Below are 25,562 nucleotides of genomic sequence, written 5' to 3'. Positions count from 1 at the left end.
CTGGCGATGGATTTGGAGATGATAATGGAGGAAGTTTTTGTATAAGAATGTTGGAGAAGCTCGGAGGAAAGAGATGGTGTCGAAGAAAGAGGAGTGGTTGGAGACCAAAGGGAAAAGCTCGGAGGAGAGAGATGGTGTCAAAGAAGGAGGGGTGGTTGGAGACCAAAGGGAGAAGCTCGAATGAGAAAGAAGTTAGTAGGAGAGAGGGGTGGTCAGAGACGAAAGGCAGAAGTTCGAAAGAGAGAGAAGCTCAGAGGAGAGAGGGGTGATCAGAGATGAAAGGCAGAAGCTCGGAGGCAGAAGCTCAGAGGAGTGAGAAAAAAGAAAAAAAAATCTCATATTTTTTTATTTTATCTGGTGTAAATAATTCCGTCGTAGCATAATCAATCTTCACCGTTTGATTTTTTAATTTTAAAATCAGACAGATGCAATATATTCACCGAAATTTGTGTTGGATGCATAAGAAATTTCACTTACGCACCCTAGTCTCCACCAACTTTATTTATTAAACCTAGAACCTAAGATTATTTTATAGTTGACTGAAACTATCGAAGTTTGTGAGACACCAAAGAAGAAAAATTCTAATTAGGATGGCTAATTATTATTATTATTTTTGACCACACCATACATAGTAAAACCAGTATGTTTTATTTTGGACTGCTTTCTTTCTTAAAAACTTATTCCCAACACAGCGCTCCCGGGAAAGTGAGGGAAGCACGAGAAAGCTTGCGAAAATTTCACGTTCTTCTTCTATTTGCAAACACTGATTTTCCATTCCATTACTGCTATTGTTATCATTCTTATTTTGCTGTGATCAAATTGGTTTTTCGTATTAAGAATTCTCATTATTATTACTGTTGAGACTTTCCTATCGCCTTGCACCAAAGAACTCGGTTCCCACTTTTCTCTAATTCTAGGGCAACTTTTTCGGCCAAATCCTTTTCTTCCCATCGAAGCGAGCTCTCATTGCAAATTAAACGCGCTTTGCGTGGTGCGATCTTCGTTGTGATGGAAACTAGGGCATGAATTGGCCGTACAGAAGAAAAAAGCGATAAAAAATGTTCTTCAGCGGCGATCCTTCGACGCGGAAGCGTGTCGATTTGGGAGGTCGCAGTTCAAAGGAAAGGGACCGGAAGAACCTTCTAGAACAGACGCGAGTTGAACGCAACCGGCGCTTATGGTTGCGCCAGCAGAACTCTGCTGTACTCAAAATTCAGGTTTAAGTGCATCTGCTTGATTTTAGTTTTTAATCTTGCAATTTCGTTGTGCATCACTGTTTCTGTAATGCATTTGACAAGTTTTGTAGCAAGTGAAATTAGCTGAATTATTCTCATCGTAATGCTTGATGGTGTGATATTGTTGTTGTGTTTAGCTGCCTCCGGCAATTTACGTTGTTTTTGTCAAGTATTGCTCCACTGTTTCAAATTCCATCATGTTGGAAAATAGAAGTTTAGAAACCCAAATGTGTATAGATGCCCATATGTGTATATATTAATTAAATTCTTAGGTGATTTAAAGATTTTTTTTATGATAATTAATAGTTTTTAATTAAATTCTTATTAAATTAAATACTTTATTAGTCAAAATTATAATTAAAACACCCAATATTATAGTGTCACGTCTGCGATTTAGCAGTCTACTTATTAATGGTCAACCCCTGAAATTGACAGTTGAACCAAAATCCTTGATTTTGAAAAATAGGAAGACCAAATGTCTCTATTTTTTTTTATAGGATCCAAAATTGCTGTTTGAGTAAAATAAGAGGACCAAAATTGTATTTTAGCCAGGAAAGAAAGATTTTGCTTCACTAGTTTCTCTGTCACTCAAGTTTTTGAGGAAGACAAAGTTCGCATGAAAAATCAACACGCCAAACACAATATAAAAACATTTTTATGGGGAAATTATGCACAGAATTAGAGCTCTAGAGGATAGGAGAAACCTCTTAGCAGATGTTCTTATATCCTGATTCCCACTTTCACTCTGTACCTATCCTTATGCCTCCCTCTCCCCAAAACCCCAAAGAAAAGCCCGCTTCCAACTATTTCCCTCTGCCTCCTCACCACCAAGATGTTATGGTGAATTATTTGATGTTGTTTCATGGTTACAATTTAATGAGTAATATAAAACTGGCTGAATCCACTAACTATATACTGTTTGTTTGAGATTTCAATATTAAAAGGTTTTGATTCCAGTAATTTATCAACATACTACTTTCAATTGTTTCCCATCTGTAAATGAAATTTTAGTATTAAATTTTTTGTTGTATTATGCCATGCGTCATGGTAGTGTTTTAAATCTTAATGAAAGTTGCATTGCTTGTTTTGATTTTGGCCATGGTTGATGCTCCTCAATTTGCTTGGTTTCGTGATATTTTTGTTTTAAAATTGTAAGTATTTTGAATATTCACTGCTACATGATAAGTGAAAATAAGATTGCAGTGTCATTCAGTTCCTAAAGTTTAGCTGCCTAGATTGTAGTTTGATGCGTTGTGTATACTGTGTGGTGGGCACATTATGTTGATGGGAGTGAACATCATTCATGTGTCATGCAAATTGTTGACTGATTCTAGCTACAGAAATGCTTCAGAGGGAGAAAAGCTGTCAGAACTGAACAATCTAAGGTGCGAGAGCAGTTCTATAAAATCTATGGGAAGCATTGCCAGAACGTGGACAGGTGAAATTTGATAATCACAAATTATAATTGTTGAATACTGTTCATTTTCTTTTATTATAAGCTTTTGTATTAATTAATGATGCATCTTATTTTGGTATGATCTTACTTGAAAACTGCACCCTTACTAATCAAATTAATGTCATCTTGTGTGCATTCAGGAATTCTTTTGGTCCAGATTCTAATTTCCTCTACCAGTTCCTCTATTTCTTTAAGGCAGAAAATATTGATGATTTCTTAGTTCTTGTGCAAATATGCCGGTTGCTTTGGTGGTCTGTTCAGGATAATGGTAATTCTTAATCAACCTTCCATTTCCTATGGATTTTACAGTTCTTTATCTACTGTACTTGTATTTTAAGGCATTTGGGAAAAAAATTGCAAACTGGAACCTATATTTATTTTACATTTAATCTTTTCACCCACCAGAAAAGAGATTTCTAGTGCAATCAATTGACTTTATGGTGCTTGTTTCGCCTCTAGTTAGTTTGTATATTTTCTTTCAAAGTGACAATGTGGATGATCATTGAGTTATCATTTTCCTCCTTAATGTATTCATTTTATCATAATCATAAAAGAAAAAAAATGAAGGCTGTGTATTTCACAGAATTTAAATCCTATCTCATACTGCATTTGTTATTGGTCCCATGAATTGTACTTTCTGCCATTGAAAACTCTGACTCAGTCACAAGATTTTAAATATTTCTATAATCAATGACTTCTGCTGAAGATGTTAAGAATTTAGTTTTCTCTGTAACTTTTCTATTTATTATTTGTAATCTTCCTTCTCTTAATTCTTTTATACGGAAATCAGCTGTTTTATTTGAAACAATATGGTGAGCAGACTATGATTGAAGTTTTGGTCCCCTAGACTTCTTAAATTTAATTTTTTAATTTTTAAGTGACATTTGCAATCCTCTTTTTTTAATTTTATAAGTGTCTTTTGCAATCCTTATGGTTGTGTTATGTGACAAAGGTCGTATTCTAGTTTCTAGATACCTCTTTATAATCTCTTAAAGACATAGGTATTGAAGTGTTTGACAAAACCATGCTAAGGTTGTTACGTCTGGTGCTTGATAGAAGAAAAGCAATTTGAAATATTGTAGATTCTTGCTTTCCTGTATTTTCCCCCCAAAGTGTTTGTCACAAAACTTGTAAAGCTAAAATATTTGCAACAGGGGATGTTGTGAAACTTTTTGCAGGGGTGGATTATTCATCCACACGTGCTTTGGTGAACTTTAGAGTGAAGCGATTTGTACAAGCTTGTATTTGTGCTCTGCATCAGAATAGGTTGGTTTCATGAACATATTTTAATTCCTTTTCTGAGCTGACTCTTTAAAATCTCTAGCCTGTTTTTACCGGTCCTTTTTATGTTGGACACTAAAACTGACGCCCTTTTAAAATATTGGTTATGCTGTTAAGGGTTTTGTCCTGTTCATGTTGCATTGGTTCTATTGTATTTTGTTTTATGTCTTTTTTATATACTAAATCACATGCTATTTGTCTTTTTTTTATATACTAAATTGGTGTGAATTGACCAAGACTGATAAGGAGTGTTTGGCCATGTTCCTAGCCATTGTGGGGCATCTTAGCATTCTATTTCTATTTGTCGGTAATGATGAGAAATACAAGTGACCAAAAATGTCATATATGAAGGTCACTAGATAAATAGTGCTTCATCCCTCCTGTGCATATGTTGGCCATTGGATTGGATGACTTGCAAGTATTTCACAAGTTAACCGAGAAACTTGTAATCTTCATGGTATCATGCCTTTGGTCTTGATGTTTGTACTCTTTTTTTAATTATCCAAAAATGCCCTTGTATTTTTTCTGCTTTGTATTTTTGGGGTTTCTTTGCTAGCTTGCTTATTTAATTTTTAACTTGACAGAAATCAGTTAAAGGATCAGCTTTTATTGACTCCTGAGGAATTGAATGTGTCAGCTATTCCTTTATTGGAGGTTTTAGTATTGTTAATTGATCCCAAATTGCCATGGAGCTGTAAGATAGTTGAATATCTCATTCAAAACAATGCAGTTGGCCTACTCAGAGAGATAATTCTTACAGGAAAGGTAATATTTTTCAGAAACAAGTTATCTCATTATTTGATAGATTACATGTGTTTGAGAAATATGGGAGTGAGCAAGGGAAAATAATGATTTTAGTTTAACTCTTGCTAGTTGCTTCCTCCTTTTTTTTTTGTGGGTGAAAAAAATCCTTATTTTCTAAATGCGTGATGTGACAAAAATACATTTATCTTGAGATAAATTTCTTCAGAATGTCTGCTTCTCTGAGTTTTATTGCATTTACAGTAATGTGTTTTATTGAAGAAAGCATTATTAGAAAGCAAATAAAGCTGGGGGAGTCTGGGATATTCTAATGAAACAAAAGCAAGGAAAACACCCAGCCAAATGGCTAAAATATGAAGCAAAGCTGTCCTTTTTTTTGTGCATATATCACTATCAGTTACAATTTTTCTGTTCTTATTCCATTCTTGAGTTTGAAGAAAGTCTCATTCAAACTATACCAAAAGTCAGTGATTAACTTTTGAATCTATATTATTCTCTTATGTGTAATAATCAATTTAGTAAAGAAATACTAGCTCAATGGCTTTGTAGCCAAGTGGCACTTCCTGTTGTCACCAAGGAGCTGTAGTGTTTGAGGTGGGGGGTTGATGCACCCCCAATCAATTTCTGTCTTCCCTTACTAGATCTTAACAGGATGTCCTACCTAACCAGAAAAAGAAACTAGGCCAATGGATTAAATATGCACTATAAGTTGTTTACTCCATTCTTTCCTATTGTTTATATTATACTTTCTAGTTTTGTTATTTCAGATCATGTTCCTTTTATTTATTATATCATTCACCAGCCAAAGCTTAAACTACCCTGGTGATCCCCTGTAGGATAATGCAGAAAATTATTTTTCCATTGGCAAGGGATCATCATTGGAGCGTGTGCTTATTGCTGTAATATGTCATGTTGGTCAGAAGCCATGTATCTGTTCACAAATTAATCCAAGATATAGCTTTGCATCACAGATCATCACTATTCCTTTCTTGTGGCATCTTTTCCCAAATTTACAACAGGTATGTTTTCCACTTATTCTATTTTGGGGTTCCTTTTCTTTGTTATAAGTGGAAGCTTAAGAGATGTATTAGTCATCAAGGATGCCAATCTTTTTCATAAATGTTAAAGGAAAACTAAAAGTGGGAAAGGTCTCCGTCTCTATACATTTCTGAAATTTGAACGTTAACATAGGAACTTGGATTATAAAATACATGACAAACTATTGAAAGAATGTCTTTATGTACTGCATCTGCAATCTACTTTGTGAGCTTTAAGCTTGTTTGAAATTCTGTGTGCCTCTGTTGAGATAGACAAATTGAATATTCTGATGCTTAAATCAATTTTCTAATCTGTTTGCAATTGCATAGCATTTCTATGGTCATCAACTGTTATCACCTAGACCCAGTAAATTCCAACTGAATGAAAACAAAAAACCAACATGCAAAGCTTTACCCATAAGCAACTGGACTATGTGTACTTGATTATTTACTCCATCATTCGATGTGTTAAGGGCCCTGTTCTGGACTTAATAACTTTACTTACCGTTTAATTGGAATTTACATGGGGGAGGGGCTTGAGCTGATTAAGAGTGATTGATTATTTTTATTCCTTTTATTGGTTTTTGTAACAGTAATTTCTGACATCTTCAGTCTTAATGCTGGAGGATCCTTTGTATGTTTGCCAGCAATCCAGATCTTATATATATATATGAATTTTGGCAAGTTTTGTAGAATTTTGAACATATTTGCTTTGGTACTCAGATTTTTGCCGCAGACGACCTGAACCAATGCTACATTCATCAAATGGCAATGTTTGGGCAAAATCTGATCAATTTGCTACCTAAGGATATATCAACTGAATTTCCGAGCCATGCGTGTATGCTTGGAAATGTATTAGAAACTGCTGGAATTGCTTTGTCCCATCCTAACTGTTCATTTGACATGGTACGGAGCTTATTCACTGCAGTATGTCATCTGCTATAACTTGCCTCATTCATCTCACTTTATGACATAGATACTGAAGAGATTGATCTCATGATGGATATACATTTGATGCAGTAGGAATCTTGATTTTTACAGTTTGCTTTCAGTTCTTTTTTTACATAAAAGTGGTTTTATTATGGGGGAGAAGAGAGTTACCAGGGGTGGATTACATATCTTTTGTTTTTTTAGGTTCATATTACAATAATTACATACCTTCTATTAAAAAGTAGCCAAGAAAGAGTTGAATTGCTTTACTTTTTATTAGATAATGGAGGTATCCCTTCACTTGTCTCATGCAATAATGGGCCATTAACCTTCAGCTCTATGATTTTGGTTGGGTAAAATGAACAAAGTTTTTACAATTTATTGACGGTCAGTCACTGTTTATACCCTGTGGAGCCCACATCTTGTATTGCCTCATGCACAACTTCCAGATTCATAATTATTGCAAAAGCTGTCTTTTCATATCCCTGATAACATGATTTTCTTTTCTGGCATTTATACATATGGCCAACTGTCCATATATATAGGATAGAATACTTGTTCTTTTCGTTGCCATTTATAAATCTTCTTATGAATTTTGAGTCCTTGACTAGTATTCTGACACCTTCATCTCTAAATCATTTTACAAAAATCCTTTTCTTTAGATTTGACATTGAAAGTGAATCTTTTGTTTGCTGGGGATTGGGGTGGCCATTTAAATTATTTGATGCAGTCATGCAATTGAGTTTGAAACTTGTGCTTAACAACTCAACTCAATTTTACAGTTGATTAATGTTTGTTCCCTTTCAGGCCATAGACCTTGCAGCTGTCACTACATTTTTGCTGGAGGCACTCCCATCTGTGAAAACTTCCAATAGTAGAGAAAGTATGCTTTCCTATCATATGCTCAATTTTTTGAATTGAAGACTTCACTTCTTTCATTGAAGATTACTATCGTATTTTTCATTTTTGATAAAATAATATATTATTAAAAAGAAACACAGGGAAATACATATGGGGGAGGATGCGTAATCCTACTAACAACATTTTCAAAGAAACAGCAAGCATATGTTGCCCAGAAATGCAACAAAGAGTCCAGTCTCTCTTCATATCAGATATAAAAGCCCCATTGAGATTTGAGACAACCATGGGTAGAACATCAAATAGAAACCAAAAGCCCAATTCCAACAAAATACATTAGAGAACTGCTAAAATTGTGTCGTGCCATAATAATCTCCTTATTCTTGATAAAATTCTTAGTTGTATGATGAGAATCTGCTCCAATGGTCAATGTGGAAGAGATACCCATTGTTCACTAAGAACCTTAAAGACTTTAATTGTAGAAGTATTCACCTTTGAAAACTAGGCGAGCTATTGTTTCTGAATATACCTGCTCATAACACAGTAGCCTGCTTAGTTACTTCATCAGATCAAATTATGAAATATATTTCATTGGTTTCAAAATTCATCTTTCTTTATTTTTCAAGTAAGAGTGGTCACATTAGCTAGGTATGTGGTCAAAGTATTCCTTATAAGGACTTGGACAATCCTCTCCCTTGAGCTAGCTTTTGTGGTTATGTCAATTTTGTTCTCAATTCTAGTATTTTAGTAGACCCTATCCCAACTTCTTGTTGGGCTACTTGTAGATATTAAGTTTGACAAACTTGGTGCTCCAAATGTCTAGTCATAGGTGAGGGTTGTGTGTTAGGATCCCACATCAGCTTGGTATGTGGGCTAAGTACAGCTTATAATGAATTTGTAATCCTCCCCTCTTGAGTTAACTTTTAGGGAAGAGATAGGTCCAATCCATTCTCAATTCTAACAAGTTCTTGATTGGTAATGTCAGGTCCTATGATTGCTGAGGATGATATGACTGGAGACAATGAAGTCATGGAAATAGCTTTAGATAGGAAATTGGAGCAGCAAATTTATAATGCCATAAATCCTCGCTTCCTTCTGCAACTGGTATGCCATTTTTCAAATGACATTTGTATCTAGAATTTCATTTGATTGGAAATTTTCATTGACATTTATTTTGAAATTTGATCAAGATTTTTACTTTTTGGCATGTGCAGACAAATATACTATTTAAAGAGATTTCATCTGTCAATGGTTCAGATTATGGACCCAACGATAGAGATGTTACAGCTGTTGATGGGGTTTGTGGGTTTTTGAATGTTACCTTCAACAAACTGCCACTTGAACGGATTATGACAGTGCTAGCTTACAGAACTGAACTTGTTCCAACACTTTGGAATTTTATGAAGCGGTGTCATGAGAACCAAAAATGGTCATCACACTTCTCAAATGATGCACCTGGTTGGCTGTTACCTCTGGCTGTATTCTGTCCTGTCTACAAGTAAGACTTTTTGTACCATTTTCATTTTTAATATATGCGTGTATGGAGGCATGTAATGTTTTCTGTCTGCTCACCGTAGCTGGAGTTTTTTTTTAAAATTAATTTTTAATTCTGAATATCTTTCTTGGGAATGGGTTTTATGACTGGCATTTAAAGTCTGGGAGGTTATGTGATTGTTCAGATTCTTAAGTTTTGTATTTATTGCTCTTTATTGTACGTATATGTATGTATGAACTCTTAAATCAATATAAACTTATGGCCTGCTAGGTGCTTTTTCACTCTAGCAATTTACCAAATATTGTTATTCAACTATATTCTATGTGATCTTAGATCATTTAAGTATACCATAACCTATTTTTCTCTTATCAGGCACATGCTTATGATTGTCGATAATGAAGAATTTTATGAGCAGGAGAAACCGCTATCACTGAAGGACATTAGAAGCCTCATCATTATATTGAGACAGGTAAATGTTTTTTTATGAGTTTTTTTAGGAAAAATTCTTTACAATTTGTGGTTGAGTAGGACAAAATATTTCATTAATGGAACTAAAGCTACAAGATGGAAGTGTTGGTGGGCTGCTTTAACATGGACCATATGGCAGCACAGAAATGGAATAATTTTTGAAAACCAAACTTTCAACGGAAGTAAACTGCTGGATGATGCAGTACTCTTAATCTGGTCCTGGCTTAAAGTTATGGAAAAAGATTTTGACCTGCAATTTAACCATTGGTCCACTTATTTGAGAGATGCTTTTGGGTAATTAGGAAAGGATGGCAGCTGCAGGGATTTATATAATAGGTGCAGGACTTTTGTAATCCTTGTACTGGGTTAAGCTGGTCCCTATTATACACTGTTAGGCTAGTTCTTGGAACCAGCCATGTACCTAACTTCATTATGTATTTTCAGTACCTCTGGTACTCTCTCTATTTATATATACCTATTTTTGCTGAGCAAAAAAAAAAAAAGTAGTTGAGTGAAACCTAAATTATATCATGTTGAATCTTTGCAAGGTTGTATGCCCAAGTCCATAGAACTAGAGTATGATACATTTTTCATTAAATTGGTGTCATTGACCTAGAATATATTGCAAACATGGTTTCTGCAGAAGCTCTGAATACAAATGTGACCTTTACAATTACAATTAATTCTGGATAGTTCTGTTTCCACAGGTTCTGTGGCAGCTACTGTGGGGGAATCATATCACATCTGCTAATTCGGTAAAATCTGTTCCAGTTAGTTCAGCTAGTAAGGGGCAGTCTGTTCAGACCATTCAACAGAGGGTTAGCATTGTAGTGTCTGAGCTTCTCTCCCAGGTAGAAACAGTTTTTATATGTTGTATATCTTATTTCATGTTCCCTGTTATATTTCGCTTGGAAACAAAAAAATGATATTCTAAATTTTTTTATATCCCTCAGGGCGTCTCTTAGGGCATTGGTTTATATTGGGAAAAACCCCAAAAGCTAGCTTAAGGGGTGAGGGTTGTCCCTCACTTATATACTCTATCTTGGCTTTATCTTTAGTCGGGTATGCTCTGATACCATCTTAGAATCTGAGTTTAGACCTAACTCAACCCCAAAAGTTAGCTCATGGGATGAGGGTTGCCCCTCACTTATATACTCTATCTTGGCTTTATTTTTAGCTGATGTGGGACTTGGGTTTTTCCCAATAGTTTAGGATAGGTTTGTATTATGGCTTTTCTGTGCTATGCTCATGAGTGTTTGGGGGGATTTTTTTTGTCTAATTTGAAAACAGAGAGACTTGTCATTTTTATTTCATCCTTTTTTCTTTTTTGTTTCTTATTCTGTTTTGGGGGATATTTTATCATCTCTGTAGTTCTACTTTTACACATTTCTCACTAATAACATTTTTTTTCTCTCTATCAAATATTGAAAAAAATAGAGGTTTTCCAGTTTTCTTCAGGGTCTGTTGGTTTGAAAAAATATTTTGTTTTCATTTCTTGTTTTCACATACAGTTTAATATTTGAAAATAGGAAAACAAAATGAAAACAAGGTGACATTTTATGAAAATAAGAAATGGAAATGCAAAATGTTTTCTCAAACCAAATAAGCCTTTACTGTTCAACTCTCTGTATTAAAGATCCTTCTTATCTGTTCTTTTAAGAGGCATGCATATGATTTGCCACCAATAATCATATCATATGAATTATGTTTATTATATTTCTAATTCTGAAGTCTTCCCATAGCTGCAAGATTGGAACAATAGGCAGCAGTTTACATCCCCCAGTAACTTCCAGGCTGATGGGGTGAATGACTTATTTAGCTCTCAGGTATTCTCTCTTTCATTGATTTTTAAGGTTATAGGATGGAAACTTGAATTGTTATTTGTATAACCCTTATAATCCGTTTTCCACAGGCTGTAATAGAAAATACACGAGCAAATGAAATTTTGAAACAGGCCCCTTTCTTGATACCATTTACGAGCAGGGTTAAAATATTCTCTGTAAGAATCTCTTTTTTGACTTTGATTTTGTTTCTGGTTACCTTTGTATTATCTATTTACGATAGATAACTGCAACTGCAAGCAAGGTTCTGGAGTTTCTGCATATCATAACATGTCACTGGTCCATTAATATATTAGTTTACACTTCATAGTGACTATAATCTATTTATTGTTTCATCAGTCTCAACTAGCTGCTGTTAGGCAAAGGCATGGACCTCAAGCTGTATTTTCTAGAAATCGGTTCAGAATAAAACGAGATCGTATTTTGGAAGATGCTTATAATCAAATGAGCCAGTTGACAGAAGATAGTCTTCGAGGATCGGTAAAATCCTTTTCTTAGGCATATTTTCATATTTATTATTCATTCCCTATTTTCTAGTCTTTAAGGGAAGTGTAAGTCCTCCTTTTATTTGAGAGTGATTACCTTTTGCTGCTTTGCAGATTCGTGTGACTTTTGTCAATGAATTTGGAGTTGAAGAGGCTGGAATTGATGGTGGTGGAATATTCAAAGATTTCATGGAGAACATCACACGTGCTGCCTTTGATGTTCAATATGGATTATTTAAGGTCATAGTAATATTGTGCTATTGTTTATATTTTACATTTTTTTTTAATCAGCAAAAGTAAGTTTATATTTACATGAAGGTTATTTTCTACACTCTATATAGTTTCACCACATTAAAGAATCCAGGTTATAGAAATATTAGTGTGTGTGAATATGAACGCAATTGGATAGGTGGCGTGATCGAAAGTGACTTCATTTTATAATCCTGCCCTTGGTATCCTTATATTTGTTGCTTGAGATTTACTAATTCTCGGTATACTGAATGTTAATGCATTTAGGAAACAGCGGATCACCTGCTTTATGCTAATCCTGGATCTGGAATGATACATGAACAACATTTCCAATTTTTCCACTTCCTTGGTACTCTTCTTGCAAAGGTATCCCCTCTCCTCCGCCTTTCCCTTTCTAATCTCTTTTCTAATAAAGTGGGCCTTTGCATTGAATGACTGAATCTACTTCAAAATGCTATTCTATCTTTTTTGTCACGTGGTTTGAGTTAGTCTGCATCCTATTCCTCTACTGCTTGCACTTAATTGGAATTTTGCTTCACAGTTACTACTTACTTGCATGTGCAGGCTATGTTTGAAGGGATTCTGGTTGATATACCATTTGCTACATTCTTCTTGAGCAAATTGAAACAAAAGTAAGACTCAAGGAGTCTCTTGCTCTGCTTTAGGTAGTTGGTCCATATAAATTGAATTAGTTTAATGCTCAAATCTTGGATTTTCATGCATTATTTTTCTTGCTTACTACTGCTTTTTGCTAATGAGATTCACAAATGTGACTTCATAACATTTAGAGCTTGAGGTGGATAAATTGTATTTCTAGAATTCAATTAACCTTGTGCACTTCCGGCTAATAGAGGTGTATCACTGTATCTTATGTCTCAAAAATCGAAACCAACTTGCAAAAAGTTCAACTTTAATTTTTCACAGATTATAGCATATTAAATTATTTGTACGATATAGACTCTAGTAAGCAAGTTATTGTTCTTTTTCCCCTTTTATTGAAATATTTCTCTTGGATTAAATAGATATTTTAGGTCAAAGTATATATAAATTTTTTTGCCAAGGTGGTGTTAGTAGCAAATGAGTTGCCTCTGAATTTGCTTCTAATTATTTTACACATTTCTTATGAAATTAAAGAGAATAAATGACAGCGAAATAAGATTGATAAAGGGTATAATAGGAAATCAAATAAAAGTTTTAATATAAATGAGAACATTAATTATACTTCTTAATTCATGTTCCACAACCTTAAAAGACACTTAAAAAGGAGGAACAAATGTAGTATGTATTAAGTAGGGACTGGAATGCTATAATAGGATTCTGTATTTCTCGCTTTCTTAAACCTTTAGTTTCTCTTATACCAGGCACAACTATTTGAATGACTTGCCTTCCTTAGACCCAGAATTATATCGTCATCTCATTTTTCTTAAGGTAATGTCACTTCTATCTCTGGCTTTCATATACTTGTATCCGCCTTAGTCTTAAGGCAACTCTTATTGTTTTCAATATATACATCCGTGTAAGAACAACAAAATATACAACTTAAATGTCTCCTTAAACATTCTGACTTTATTTACTCATAACATTCCTTCTCTGAATATTGATTTCTTGTTTCTGTAATTTAGGCTCGTCAAAATCTAATATGAACTTGTTAGTTTATTTATTTATTTTTCATTTGTTTATTTCCTAGTTAGCATTTTTTGTTTGTACAACATATAAATGCTTTGGTAGTCATTTGAAATACGTACTGTGCTAGTTAAATAGTATTCTTGTATGGACTTTGGGTTTGGGCTGGAGGTGATATGTAGTTTGTAAAGATGATATATTTCAGTGGGATTCTGCTGTTTTCTTATTGACTCAATTTTTGGCCCACCAATCTGTTTTGACTAACAGCATTATAAGGGTGACATTTCGGAGTTGGAACTATACTTTGTTATAGTAAATAATGAATATGGAGAACAAACAGAGGAGGAACTGCTTCCTGGAGGAAGGAACCTGCGTGTCACCAATGAAAATGTCATTACTTTTATTCATCTTGTAGCCAATCACCGCTTGAATTTTCAGGTAAAGTTACTTTTTAAATAGAAATAAAATAAAATTGAATTGCATCTTGTACTTCCAATTCTTAGAATGTGGGTTTGGGCCTAACTCGTTCCAAAAGCTAGCTCATAGAGTGACATTTGTCCTCACTTATATATATTCTATCTTGGCACTATCTTAAGCCAATGTGGGACCTGGATTTTTTCCTATACACTCCCTTTCATCCAACATTTTTAAGGCTTGGTGCATGGATAATATGGTGGGTGTCCCTTTAATGAATATAAGATAGACTTTGATACCATTTTAAAATGTGAGTTTGGGTCTAACTCAATCCCAAAAGTTAGCTCATAGGGTGAGGGTTTTCCCCCACTTATATACTCTATCTCTATCTGATGTGACACTTGGGTTTTTCCAAATGCAAATCAACTCATGTTTCAATTACAATAATAATAATAATAATTATGTTTTCAGATACGCCAACAAAGTTCACATTTCTTGAGGGGATTTCAGCAACTTATTCAGAAGGATTGGATTGACATGTTTAATGAACATGAACTTCAGGTTTTTTTCCAATAATCTTATCCGCTTTTCAGTCTCGAAACCTATGTTCTCTTTTTTTTCAATTGTATTGTTGGTTTTGATATTTGCTCGTGTGGTGGTCTCAAGAACATATTGGACAACCAGACAAAATGTAATAATCTTTGCAAAACCTAGAAAGGCACATTACTGAATTTTATCTTTAGTTGTAAATTTCATTCCTAATGATCCTTAGTTATTAGAACATTAACCAAGTCCTATCTTATACTTTTGCATATATTTTTTTCAATTTTTTTTGGGTGTTATCTTCAAGTAGTTTTCTCCTAAAAAAATGTTAACACCTGCAATTATGTCTTTATGTGATATGTGATTCTGTATCCAACTTGCTTGACATTGTTTTCCACAGCTTCTGATATCAGGTTCACTTGACAGCTTGGATATTGATGATCTGCGGCTGCATACCAACTATGCAGGAGGCTATCATGGTGTAAGACCTTTGGCATTTATGTGCATTTAGTTAGTAAGGAACAACTGGATGTGTTTGTTGCCTCATTTTAAACTGCAACAAGATCCTCATGAGGATTTGTGGATCATGTAGCATACATTTTTTACCTTTTGCCATTCAGTTTAAATACTGTTACCTCTCAAATCTCAATCATTAATTTTCTGATGACAGGGCCACACCCCATTGGGCTTAAAAAAGCTTTATTCTTGTCCACACTATTGAATTCTAACTTAGTGATTTCTTCTGATAGGAGCATTATGTTATGGAGATGTTTTGGGAAGTTCTCAAAGGCTTTTCACTGGAAAACAGGAAGAAATTTCTGAAGTAAGAAATACGTAGATACAGGAATCAGTAGGCCTTTTATATGACAGATCTCGATATGGATAATAAATTTATCGTGTCTACAGGTTTGTGACAGGTTGCTCTCGTGGGCCATTGCTTGGTTTCCGATATCTTGAACCTATGTTTTGCATACAAAGGTGAATGCTGCTACAGAAATTATGTTCTGATATTTATTTAATGCTAGCATTAATTTTACACACTATTACTCAAGTGGTTTTCTTTTTCTTCTATGATTATGTATATCTGGAAGACAAGAATAACAGATTGGAATTGTCTGATGTTTCTTCTCATAGGGCTTCCGGTAATGCCGCTGAGGAATCACTTGACCGATTACCAACATCGGCTACTTGTATGAATCTACTAAAGCTTCCGCCTTATACAAGGTTTGTCCTAGGCTAGGTTAACCTTTGCAATAGTATTTGTTGTAGTAGTTTTTGCTCATTCTTTTAAACTATTTTCCCTGACAAATATGTTGCAGCAAGGAGCAATTGGAAACCAAATTACTGTATGCCATAAATGCCGATGCTGGCTTTGATTTAAGTTAAAAGGAGGCAGCGGAGTTTACGATATCTTTAGGTTTGAAGCCGGTAGAAAATGACTCACAGATGACCATTAATTGGAAACGACAAATAATATGGTGGATAGAATTGAATAAATTTATCCTGTGTGAGAGTTTATGTATATATATTCTTATTTTTATTCAATCTTCATTGTCAATTGGTATCTCTTTTCTAAATGTACATATCTAAATTATGAATTATTTTGTAAATTTCACTTTGGCAGGGATTTTCCTGATTATTTCTATGATCATTATAAAAAAACTTCACAGGGAGGTTGTATTTTGAATTCAGGGTGAGTTTGGAAATTGGGTTTTGAAGGGAAAGGGAAAGGACAAATTTCCCATTTTGATATTCTTTTGATAATTTTATAAAAATAAAGAAATAAAAATGATAAATTAACATACTGTTCTAATTTTTTGTTTGTCTTTATAAAAATTAGAAAAATCTCTTAATTTAAAATTTAAAAAATTCATTTTCTTTCTCTTTAAAACCTTAGTCCTAAATCCTAAGTTATGCCAATCCGACGTGACACAGTAAAAAAATTAGGATTTGATTTATGTGTTTAATCAGATTGAATTTGTATTTATTTGATTGATTTCAGTTGGACATTAAGTTCAACTACTCCAAACTTGATAATCTTAAAAAAAAAACTTGATGTAATTTCAAATAGGAAAAATAAAAGTGATTTAGTGGATGTGTTGATATGATGGGAAAAGAAAGAAAAATGAAAAAAAAAAATGACGTGCTTAAAAAGGAGAAAGCAAAAAAAAATAGAAGAAAAGATGGCTAGATGAGTCTGTTTATTTTTATTGGATTCAAAATAACCTAAAGTTTTTTCCCATTAAACTTTTCGGGGGCAAGGGACGGGATGTGAGTCCCCTTTGCATCAGGCTTACATCCACATGTTTCAACTTACAGTACGGGAACTATATTAACATGTTATGATGACGTAGGGGTGTTTGGGTAGTTTGCTCCTATAGATGCATAACTCTTTTAAATTGCTTGAACGATGAATATATTCCAGCGAAATAATCATTTAGAATGTAATGATAATATTAATTAGTTCTATTTATTTAACTCACAATAATACATGGCATCGTTGGGCAACAATATTTGATAGTTAGTTACAAACAATATTATAAAGATGTAAGCAAAAAAAAAAAGGGCACGATATTCTGAATCATGATTCTTCAGCTGGTGGTACCTCACTCAGATCCAGTCCCTCTTCAGGCAAGTCTGAAGTAAATGGTCCCAGGATCCCATCACCGCTGATAGTCAATCCACTCTGCAAAAAGAATAAGGTTGACAAATTAGGTCCATCAAATGAGTAAATAAATATCAAAACTGTTATAGGTGTTCAAATTATGGATGATATAGGTCCAAAATAAATTGCTAATCGCTGGAAGCAGAAATGTATTCTTATCTCAAAATGAGTCAGATATATAAAATACCAGTCTTTTTTTTGCAAATGCACTATGAAATTCCTTGTCTAATAAGGACCATTTAAATAATTGTATTCTTGTCATTTCAGAAGCTCCAATAATCTTCAGCAGCAGCAGAAATCTGACTTTGTTATATTCATTTTATCTCCTATAGTCTTACTTAATCCTTGCTGTTTCTTAATTTTTATTGGATTCAGAATTTAGGACAAATAATAAACCAATAAATACCTCAGACTGGAACCTAAGCATGTCTGCACGAGCCATAGCTTCTGCTTGGGCTATTCTCTGTCTGAATGTCTGAGCCATCTCCTCCGCCTATAACAAAAAAAGTTCAGAATTATGTGAGTGAATTCTCCTTCAAAAATGCCAAAGATAACGAAATAAGAAACTTGAGATTTTTATGTCCAAGAGTCTAGGCGTGAAGGAGGCCATTAATTCCACCAATGTCGATGAAGGCACCATATGGCTTCAGGCTTTGAACAGAGCCAGTGACCACTGATCCAATTCCTAGCTGCGCCTGGTTGCCAGCTACGGCCTTGCGGTTGCTCAGGACAAGTCTAGATTGTTCCTCATCCACCTCCACAAACTTAAGAGGAAGCTCCTTATCAAGAAGCTCTTCTACATTTGAGTTCTGAAAAGAAAATAACCAAAACGAGAAGAATTTGAGCTGTTTTGCTACAGGTATAAAAGAACTTAAACCCTGTGTCTTTGGAAGCTAGATGAAAGACAGAAATGATCTTGAGAATTCTTTTTTTTCCAGCAAAATGATCCAATGCATATAACTTGTAGAAGCATACAAGTTCTGTTAAGAAAATTGCATGAATCAATTTTAACTTCAATGAGAATATAAGAAGATATTTTTGAACTGTTACATGGTATGTTGGTAAATGTCACACCAATAATTTGCAGCTATTGATTGGTAAAACACAGAATTAGCTCCCCACCCCATAATATGAAACTCTTGACATACAGAAAGTTAAAAGTTTAAACCTGATGCAGAGTCCATAAATGTCAATACTGCTCAAGTCAAGAGCTAACCGTTGATATTTGTGACAATGGAACAAATCCTCTAAGCCCTTCCAACTCAGCCACCACTCCGCCTTTGTTCACCCCCACAATCTGTTAACACAATAAATAAATCAATAATCTTAAGATCAAATTAACCTTATTGCTGATTGGTAATAGGAGTAACTGAATCCAGCACAGCTTCATAGTAGGACGAAACCCACCTTACCCTTGACAGTAACATCTTCTGCTTGAAGCTGTCTACATCGTTCCCATGCAAGGTCAAACTGAAGAGCCCTTAAACTCAAGACCAAGCTATCATCCACTGAGTTCTCACCAACGATCAAAAACTCCTCTTTGAACCCAGACTAAGCCCGCTTCTTCTACATGCTTAACCCTGTGAATGCACGCCTCTTGCAGTGGCAAATATGCCGAAGACTTGGCAGTGATATCAACAACTGCTCCATTGGCATCTGTGTAGTGCCTTTAATCTGAGTGAAAAATGCACCCATCATTAATTAGGCCCTGTTTAGATATACACCAATAAGACAAGAGGATAAGGTCCTGATTGAATAAACTTTTCCATAAGTAAAGCAGAAGAAAATAAGAAGATAGTATAATATAATGAATTGAACTTTTATAAACTAAAATCAATTATGCACCTTAACTTTTACACGAGAGAACTTCTATAAAAGTCTTTTATATGCATGAGTTGATTTCAGATCATAGAAGTTAAATTTATTTTACCTTCTTATTTAGGTTATGAAGAAGTTTATCCAAGTAGATCTTTAGAAGATAAAATGAATTGAGCCTTTGGCAAATTAAAAAATCAATTTATAGTTTTAGGATCGGTTTGGATAAACTTGAAAGAAAAAAATAAAATAAATTTTTTCATAAGTTAAAATTAACTTATGCACAAGCTAATTTGTAAAAACTCACTTGTATAAATTATTTAAAAACTGATTTTTAACTTATACGTAGGCATTAACGAATGGAAAAACTCATTTTTTTTTTTAATTTACTTTTCCAAAAAGGTAAAATGTGAGGGACCCATACTAGAGAAGCTTAATTCTATTGATATTTTTTTATTTTGTTCTGTTATAAGTGTTTAAAGAGAAGTGTATCTTAGTTGAATGAAGAATTGATTGCAAAAGAAGGAAGAATGACCTTGCCGCCAACTTCAGAATCGAAGTCGTACTTGGCAAGAGCTGCAGTGAAGCATCGAGGGTGAAGGAAACACCTTCCATGGGAGCAGTGCGGCATCTCTCGTAGGCTTCTTGGAAGAGTTTCTTAAGCCTCGTTCTCTCTTTGTTCTGTGCATTGGCTATTGCTATTGAGTTCACTATGGTAATTGAAACGCGCTTTTGGGATTGTTGGGTCCAAAAGGAAGGTTTGGAGAAAAGAGAAGAAGATGAGAGTGGGGAGCATTTGAGCCCGCTAAATTGCAGAGGCAGAGATGCCATGGCAATGGCAATGATCCCACTCACCCCTTTCACTTTGCAAAAAGGATAACTGTTTTTTTTAAAACCATGCTATTCTTTAAAAATTATTAGCGTCAGGCTAAAAAAGTACTACTAATTATTATCAAAAAAATAATGTACTAATATAGTAATATTATTAGAAATTTCAATATCTTTATAAAACAATTTATGAGAGGTGTTTTTAATTTTGATGATTGATATAGTGATATAAGAATTTATTACGATCACTTATGATATAAAAAATTATATATTTAACCACAATTATGTATCACACAAGAAAAAAAAGTGTTATTAAGTCATGTATATTTTTTATCAACAGTTGATTTAGTTTTTGTACTCTCAAATTATGCATCAGGCAAGAAAAAGAAAAAAAAATGTTATTAGTTCATGTATATATATATATATATATATATATATATATATATATATATATATATATATATATATTGTCAATAGTTGATTTAGTTTTTGTATTTTCAAATTGATGTTTTCACCCTTGTATTTATTTTCTAAAAAAAATGATCACATTTAGTCTTAGACACAATCGTGATTTTATGACTATTTAAATACAATTTATTTTAAAAGTGTAATATTGTCATAAAATAAAAAATAAGATACAAATATTAAAAAATAACTTATATATTATAATAATGTAAAATAATTTTATATTATTTAATCATTGATTCATCAAATATAATAAGTTATTTATTCTATAATATTTATTTTAAAAATTATATCAATTTATGATCGAATGAAATGTGAAATTATTTTAATATGTTAATACATAATCATTAAATTGTAAAAATGTAATAATAATAGTATTATACAAAATATATTCACATAAAATATATTAAATAAATAAAAAACTTGAAAAGAAGTAAAAATCAATTATTCAATATGAGAGGTACTGAGTTCAATTTCTTAAAACAAAATTGATATATATTTTCTTAAAGATCAACAATCAAATTTTTTGAGATAAAAATCAGTGATAAGATACTTTGGCACCATTGTCATGCTGGAAAAAAAAAAAGTAAGAATAATTTTTTTTATAAGAATTAAAAAGACGAAAAGGATAGAGGAATTGAGAGGGCGATTCTGGAAAATAAGATGGAAGGATTACAAAGAGTATAGAGGGAAGGGAGGGCAAAGCCAAAGGGGATTTCGTTGTGTTGTGTTCCTCCGCCAGCGTTAGAGATGAGTTCCGCCGGTAAAATCTTTTGTTTTCTTTTAGATTCCTTTCATTCTTTATTCTCTTTTTCACCTTTCAATCTCAATGCCCAGCTATAATTCGATTTGCCTCAAATCTCATTTACGCACTTCATTATGCATGTCTTAAAAAATTATATTCTTGTTTCCACACACTCTCACTCTTTTACTAGATTTTTATGCTCGTGGTTACTGTGCAAACCCTAATTCACTATATTTTCCCCTTTCTTGATTTATTTTAACGTTTGATATCCTGGTAGTTGCTCTTTTTTTTTTCTTCTTTCTGTGTTTTTTCTTCTTCTTCTTTTTAGTTTTTTGCATTGCCTATTGTTGGAGACTCCCCTTTCATTTTGTATAAGGTAATCTGGATTTAGGTCCAAGCTAGTTTGCATGCTACACTTACACATGGAGGAAAGGTAATGGTAAATAAAGCTTCATTTTTTCGTCATGGGTCTTCATGGTTGAGTACACTTTATTTTATTTTTTAATCCTAGATATGGAGTCCAGCAAATATTGCCAGTGGTCATATGTTTTTGAAGTGGTTTTTTTTATCATTATATACTGTCCAATTCTTTCTTTTGTGGATATAAAATGGAGTTGCTGCTTTGAATCACAATTCAGGTTTTATGTTTCAGATACCGTCAATGCGAGTTCTGCTGAGTCTGTCAAAGAACCTGTCATAGGGTCAAGTCTGGAAGCAAAACAGGATGATACTGGTGAGGTTTTGGCTTCAATATGCATGTTGAAACTTTTGTTTGTCGTTGGTAATGATTGTGTCTGTTGTAGAGATTAATTTTTTTTGTTGGGAATAAACTTGCTCACATCACATGATCCATGTCTTGCTAGAAATAAAATCTCAAGTTGATGCCATGTGGGAACAAATGAATAAAGGAGTATCTAATAAGACCCTCAACAGATTTACAAGCAAGCCTAATTCTGCTCCAAAAAAAACTGCAAAGAAGACATCATCTGTAAGATCTTGCTGTTGCTCTCTTCTTCAAGCCATTTTGTAAAAAAAAGTAAAATAAAAACTCTTTTAACTGTTATGGAGTTTAATTTCTGTCAACCTGATAACTATGAACATAGAACTGGATGTCTTATTTGGCCTTGGCACCGAAGGCAACTGAATCCCTTGGGCAAGGTGCTTCCAAGAATGGACCTGGCATTCTGCAGAGCAGTACAAGTGATGAAGCCAAGAAGCTTGCTGCTGCTGCTCTTGCAGCAGTGAAAGATGATGCTGCCATGGCTGCCTCAAGCAGGGGGAAACTTGTGGTAAGCATATTGCTATCCATTGCACCTGTTTTTGGGTTGTGTGCTAATCTGGCTTAAATGGGAAAATTTTGAGCTATTAGCCAAATGAAAGAGGAAAAAATTATATATATATATAAAGAATTTGTGCTATGAATTTTTATTTTATTTATTATTTTCAAATTCAATATGTAGACACCCAGACTAGCTCTAGCTTGTATCTCGCTGTTTCAAAATTTAATGTACTAGGGGGGCCTATTGTTAAGCCAAACACAATTTGAGTATAACATACACAAAATTTTCCACTTGAAAATTTAAATTGCTTTGCATTTTAACTTGGTTGATAACCAATCATTCCTTTATCAGATTACTGAGGTTCGGGACTTTGCTGGTCAAGAAATTGAAGTTAAAAAGCTTGTAGATTCTGACTCAAAGGAGGCAATGGAAAGAGCCAAAGCTCCTCCACCTTCTGCAGTGGATACTGTCCTTGAACAAATCAAGAAGAAACAGAAGCTCAGTGTACTGGATAAGACCAAAAAGGACTGGGGTGAATTTAAGGAAGAAAAGAGACTGGAAGAAGAGCTTGATGCTTATAAGAAGAGTTCTAACCAGTATTTGGACAAGGTTTCTTTCTTACAGCGAGCAGATTACCGTGAGTTTGAGCGTGAGAGAGATGCGCGACTGGCTTTGCAATCCAGGAAGCGACCAGATAATATGCAAGAGGATGACTGAAGGTAGTTGAAGACTGGAGTTACTACCTTTGGAGAATTATGTATGGTTTTGTAGTGAGTTATAGTTCCTGGGAAGGTCTTGGTCTCTCAAAAGAGGTAAAAGACCTTTGATCACATTAAATGGGGTATTGATGGATTTTGAGGTTTGAGATTTGAAATGCTTTTCAATGACATGGTACTATATGTGGGGGGTAAAAATAGGGTGCTAGAGAGAAACAAGTATAAATTTTAGACTGACATTAGTTCATTCCCGTTCCTTGAGAGCCTCAGAAGACATTCACTACTCGCTGAAGGTAGTTGCAAAGAACTCATTTTGTGTCTGTCCATTATTTGGCTGATTGAATTCTCCTCTAAAGTAAATATCGGGACACGATTATCTTGCAAAGCAATTCGAACTTAGTTTCAAGACATAACAAATCGTGTGCATATGCGAAACCTAATATAGTATGGTGTTATTATTAATATCTAAGTTTTATGTGATGTTTTTAGTCTCGGTCGCTAAATAGTTATTTTATTTTATTGTCTTCGATGATGGTATTTTCAAAGGTCTGATTGTGAACATAATTCTTTAGAAATTGTCATGTTTTAAAATTTTCTGCAGAGCTTAAACTTCGATCTTTTGTATATTTGTGCGGCTTGTTTAATAGGTTTTGTAATCATAATAAAAATATAAGATATTTTTTTAATTCTGTACCTTGACAATCACCGATGTAGAAAAGTTTTGTATCTTCTGCAATATGCTTAAAAATGTTTATATATATATATATATATATATATATATATATATATATATATATATTTGGTTTATTTGAGATTTAAGCTTCAAGGAAAAACACATATTAGTACTTATAACTATCGCGCCTAAAGCTTCATTGCTCAGCAGCTACTAACCACTTTGCTCTGAAACAACAGGTAACTGCAGCATGATATAATTAATTCCACTTAATATTTTTTTGTTTAAGAAATTACAATGGTCTACCTACCTATGTCTAAGGACACTACTAAACTACAAATATTATTCAGTCGAACGATGCCACCTACTAACTTAACCTTTTCGGCATTGGGCAGTCATCAGCCCCCACGCATGGAGAATTTCTTTATCCAACAGAAATTTTCCTACACCCAACATACATGAAAAAATTTTGTGTTTATTTCTTCTTCTTTGATTCGTTTTGTTTTTTTTTCTTCATACATCATTCTCCATTTTGGATGATCTCCTCATTCGTTGTGACGGTGATAGTGAGGTGACTGACAATAGAAAATATGGGTGTTCTTTTAAGTTGCGAGCGAAATCAGTGTTGAAAAGTGAAGGGTGGATGATGAAGTTAATATATGAGAGTCATAATAATGCATTGACTAAGTCATTTGTTGGACATCTATATATTGGTCGGCTGACTAAGGATGGGAAAATTATTATTGCTGATATGAAAAAGTTAATGGTCAAACCAAAGAATATTCTTCTCACTTTGAAGGAGCACAATGCAACACTTGTACAACAATAAAGTAAGTATACAATACAATATATGCATATTGTTCTTCTACAAGAGACACTAATAGTGAAATGCAACAACTAATGAAACTTCTTGAACGCGATCATTATATTTATTGGCATAGATTGAAAGATGAAGATGTTGTATGTGATATATTTTGGAGTCATCCAGATGCAGTGAAATTAACCCATGCTTGTAATTTGGTATTTCTCATAGATAGTACTTACAAAACAATTTGTTATGATAAATGTCTCCTAACCAGGCTAGGCGAACATATGTCATTTTGCATTGCTCAGTCTCATCTTTTGCTTCTTGTGTACTGGCTTCAAGCAACTCAACTAACAAGTCAACAACTTCCTCTACATCAATAGCATCAAAGGTAGGGAAGACACCTGTAATCGACAGATGTAATAAGGATGCTATATCATCGAGGGTTATAGTCAGCTCTCCTATCGGTAAAGGGAAACTACTAATTTTCTTGTGCCACCTCTTCGCAAAAGCAGATAAAAGTCTTTTGTCACCTGTCTCCAACGAACATGTAATGAGAGAACTTAATCCTGTAACAACCATTATGCCTTCAATCTCAAGTGTAGGTCTTCTAAATTTCTCTACTTTCTTTCCATGAAAAGCCAACTTCGACTCAGTATGTTCCTGCAAATAATTAAAATTAATTAGGTAAATTAAAATGATAAATAGTTATTCAAATATGATATAATTAAACAAATAACTATCTCTCCTGTCCAAACTTTGACTACCACATGATAAGCAAAATCCGTCAACACTAATGTATCTTAGGACCCGCCTGAAAAACCCTTTATATCAATACCTACATGATCCGTAACTGAATCGTGAATCTCGTCAGCAGTATCATCCACATTCTC

The 25,562-nt window shown here is 33.8% G+C and overlaps 2 protein-coding genes and 1 pseudogene across 4 annotated transcripts; 2 read left to right on the top strand and 1 right to left on the bottom strand.

Annotated features, from left to right (window-relative positions):
- The first annotated feature begins 648 nt into the window (after nt 1–648).
- Nucleotides 649–16,364, top strand: LOC114419930 (E3 ubiquitin-protein ligase UPL6-like). Of its 3 annotated transcripts, none has more exons than XM_028385752.1 (26): nt 649–1,217; nt 2,576–2,673; nt 2,832–2,959; nt 3,870–3,957; nt 4,557–4,737; nt 5,571–5,753; nt 6,495–6,698; nt 7,509–7,584; nt 8,545–8,663; nt 8,774–9,057; nt 9,427–9,523; nt 10,230–10,373; nt 11,265–11,348; nt 11,435–11,521; nt 11,703–11,843; nt 11,963–12,088; nt 12,365–12,463; nt 12,662–12,729; nt 13,459–13,525; nt 13,988–14,158; nt 14,606–14,695; nt 15,078–15,158; nt 15,427–15,500; nt 15,584–15,655; nt 15,812–15,901; nt 15,997–16,364. In XM_028385752.1, exons 1-26 carry the CDS (start codon nt 1,059–1,061, stop codon nt 16,061–16,063), a joined length of 3,078 nt encoding a protein of 1,025 aa, XP_028241553.1. In that variant the 5' UTR covers nt 649–1,058; the 3' UTR covers nt 16,064–16,364. The 3 variants fall into 3 exon arrangements, with proteins under 3 accessions (XP_028241553.1, XP_028241552.1, XP_028241551.1); XM_028385751.1 differs by having other exon boundaries at nt 650–1,217; nt 3,846–3,957; nt 6,495–6,677; XM_028385750.1 differs by having other exon boundaries at nt 650–1,217; nt 3,846–3,957.
- A 746-nt stretch (nt 16,365–17,110) lies between these two features.
- Nucleotides 17,111–20,003, bottom strand: LOC114419931 (annotated as a pseudogene).
- Nucleotides 20,004–21,065: 1,062 nt separating this feature from the next.
- LOC114419929 (craniofacial development protein 1-like) lies at nt 21,066–23,679 on the top strand. The gene is made up of 5 exons (XM_028385749.1): nt 21,066–21,213; nt 21,848–21,928; nt 22,059–22,183; nt 22,299–22,484; nt 22,827–23,679. Exons 1-5 carry the CDS (start codon nt 21,201–21,203, stop codon nt 23,190–23,192), a joined length of 771 nt encoding a protein of 256 aa, XP_028241550.1. The 5' UTR covers nt 21,066–21,200; the 3' UTR covers nt 23,193–23,679.
- The last annotated feature ends 1,883 nt before the right edge of the window (nt 23,680–25,562 follow it).

This window comes from Glycine soja, chromosome 7 (assembly GCF_004193775.1).
Source record: "Glycine soja cultivar W05 chromosome 7, ASM419377v2, whole genome shotgun sequence".
Lineage (NCBI taxonomy): Eukaryota > Viridiplantae > Streptophyta > Magnoliopsida > Fabales > Fabaceae > Glycine > Glycine soja.
This window is presented reverse-complemented; position numbering and strand designations above follow the sequence as displayed.

Coding starts and splice junctions, on each gene's coding strand:
- LOC114419930 (XM_028385750.1), top strand. CDS start 1,059: ATGTTCTTCAGCGGCGATCCTTCGACGCGGAAGCGTGTCGATTTGGGA. Junction 11,522..11,702: donor GCAGGGTTAAAATATTCTCT/GTAAGAATCTCT, acceptor TTGTTTCATCAG/TCTCAACTAGCTGCTGTTAG. Junction 13,526..13,987: donor GTCATCTCATTTTTCTTAAG/GTAATGTCACTT, acceptor TTTGACTAACAG/CATTATAAGGGTGACATTTC.
- LOC114419929 (XM_028385749.1), top strand. Junction 22,184..22,298: donor CTGCAAAGAAGACATCATCT/GTAAGATCTTGC, acceptor CTATGAACATAG/AACTGGATGTCTTATTTGGC. Junction 22,485..22,826: donor CAAGCAGGGGGAAACTTGTG/GTAAGCATATTG, acceptor TTCCTTTATCAG/ATTACTGAGGTTCGGGACTT.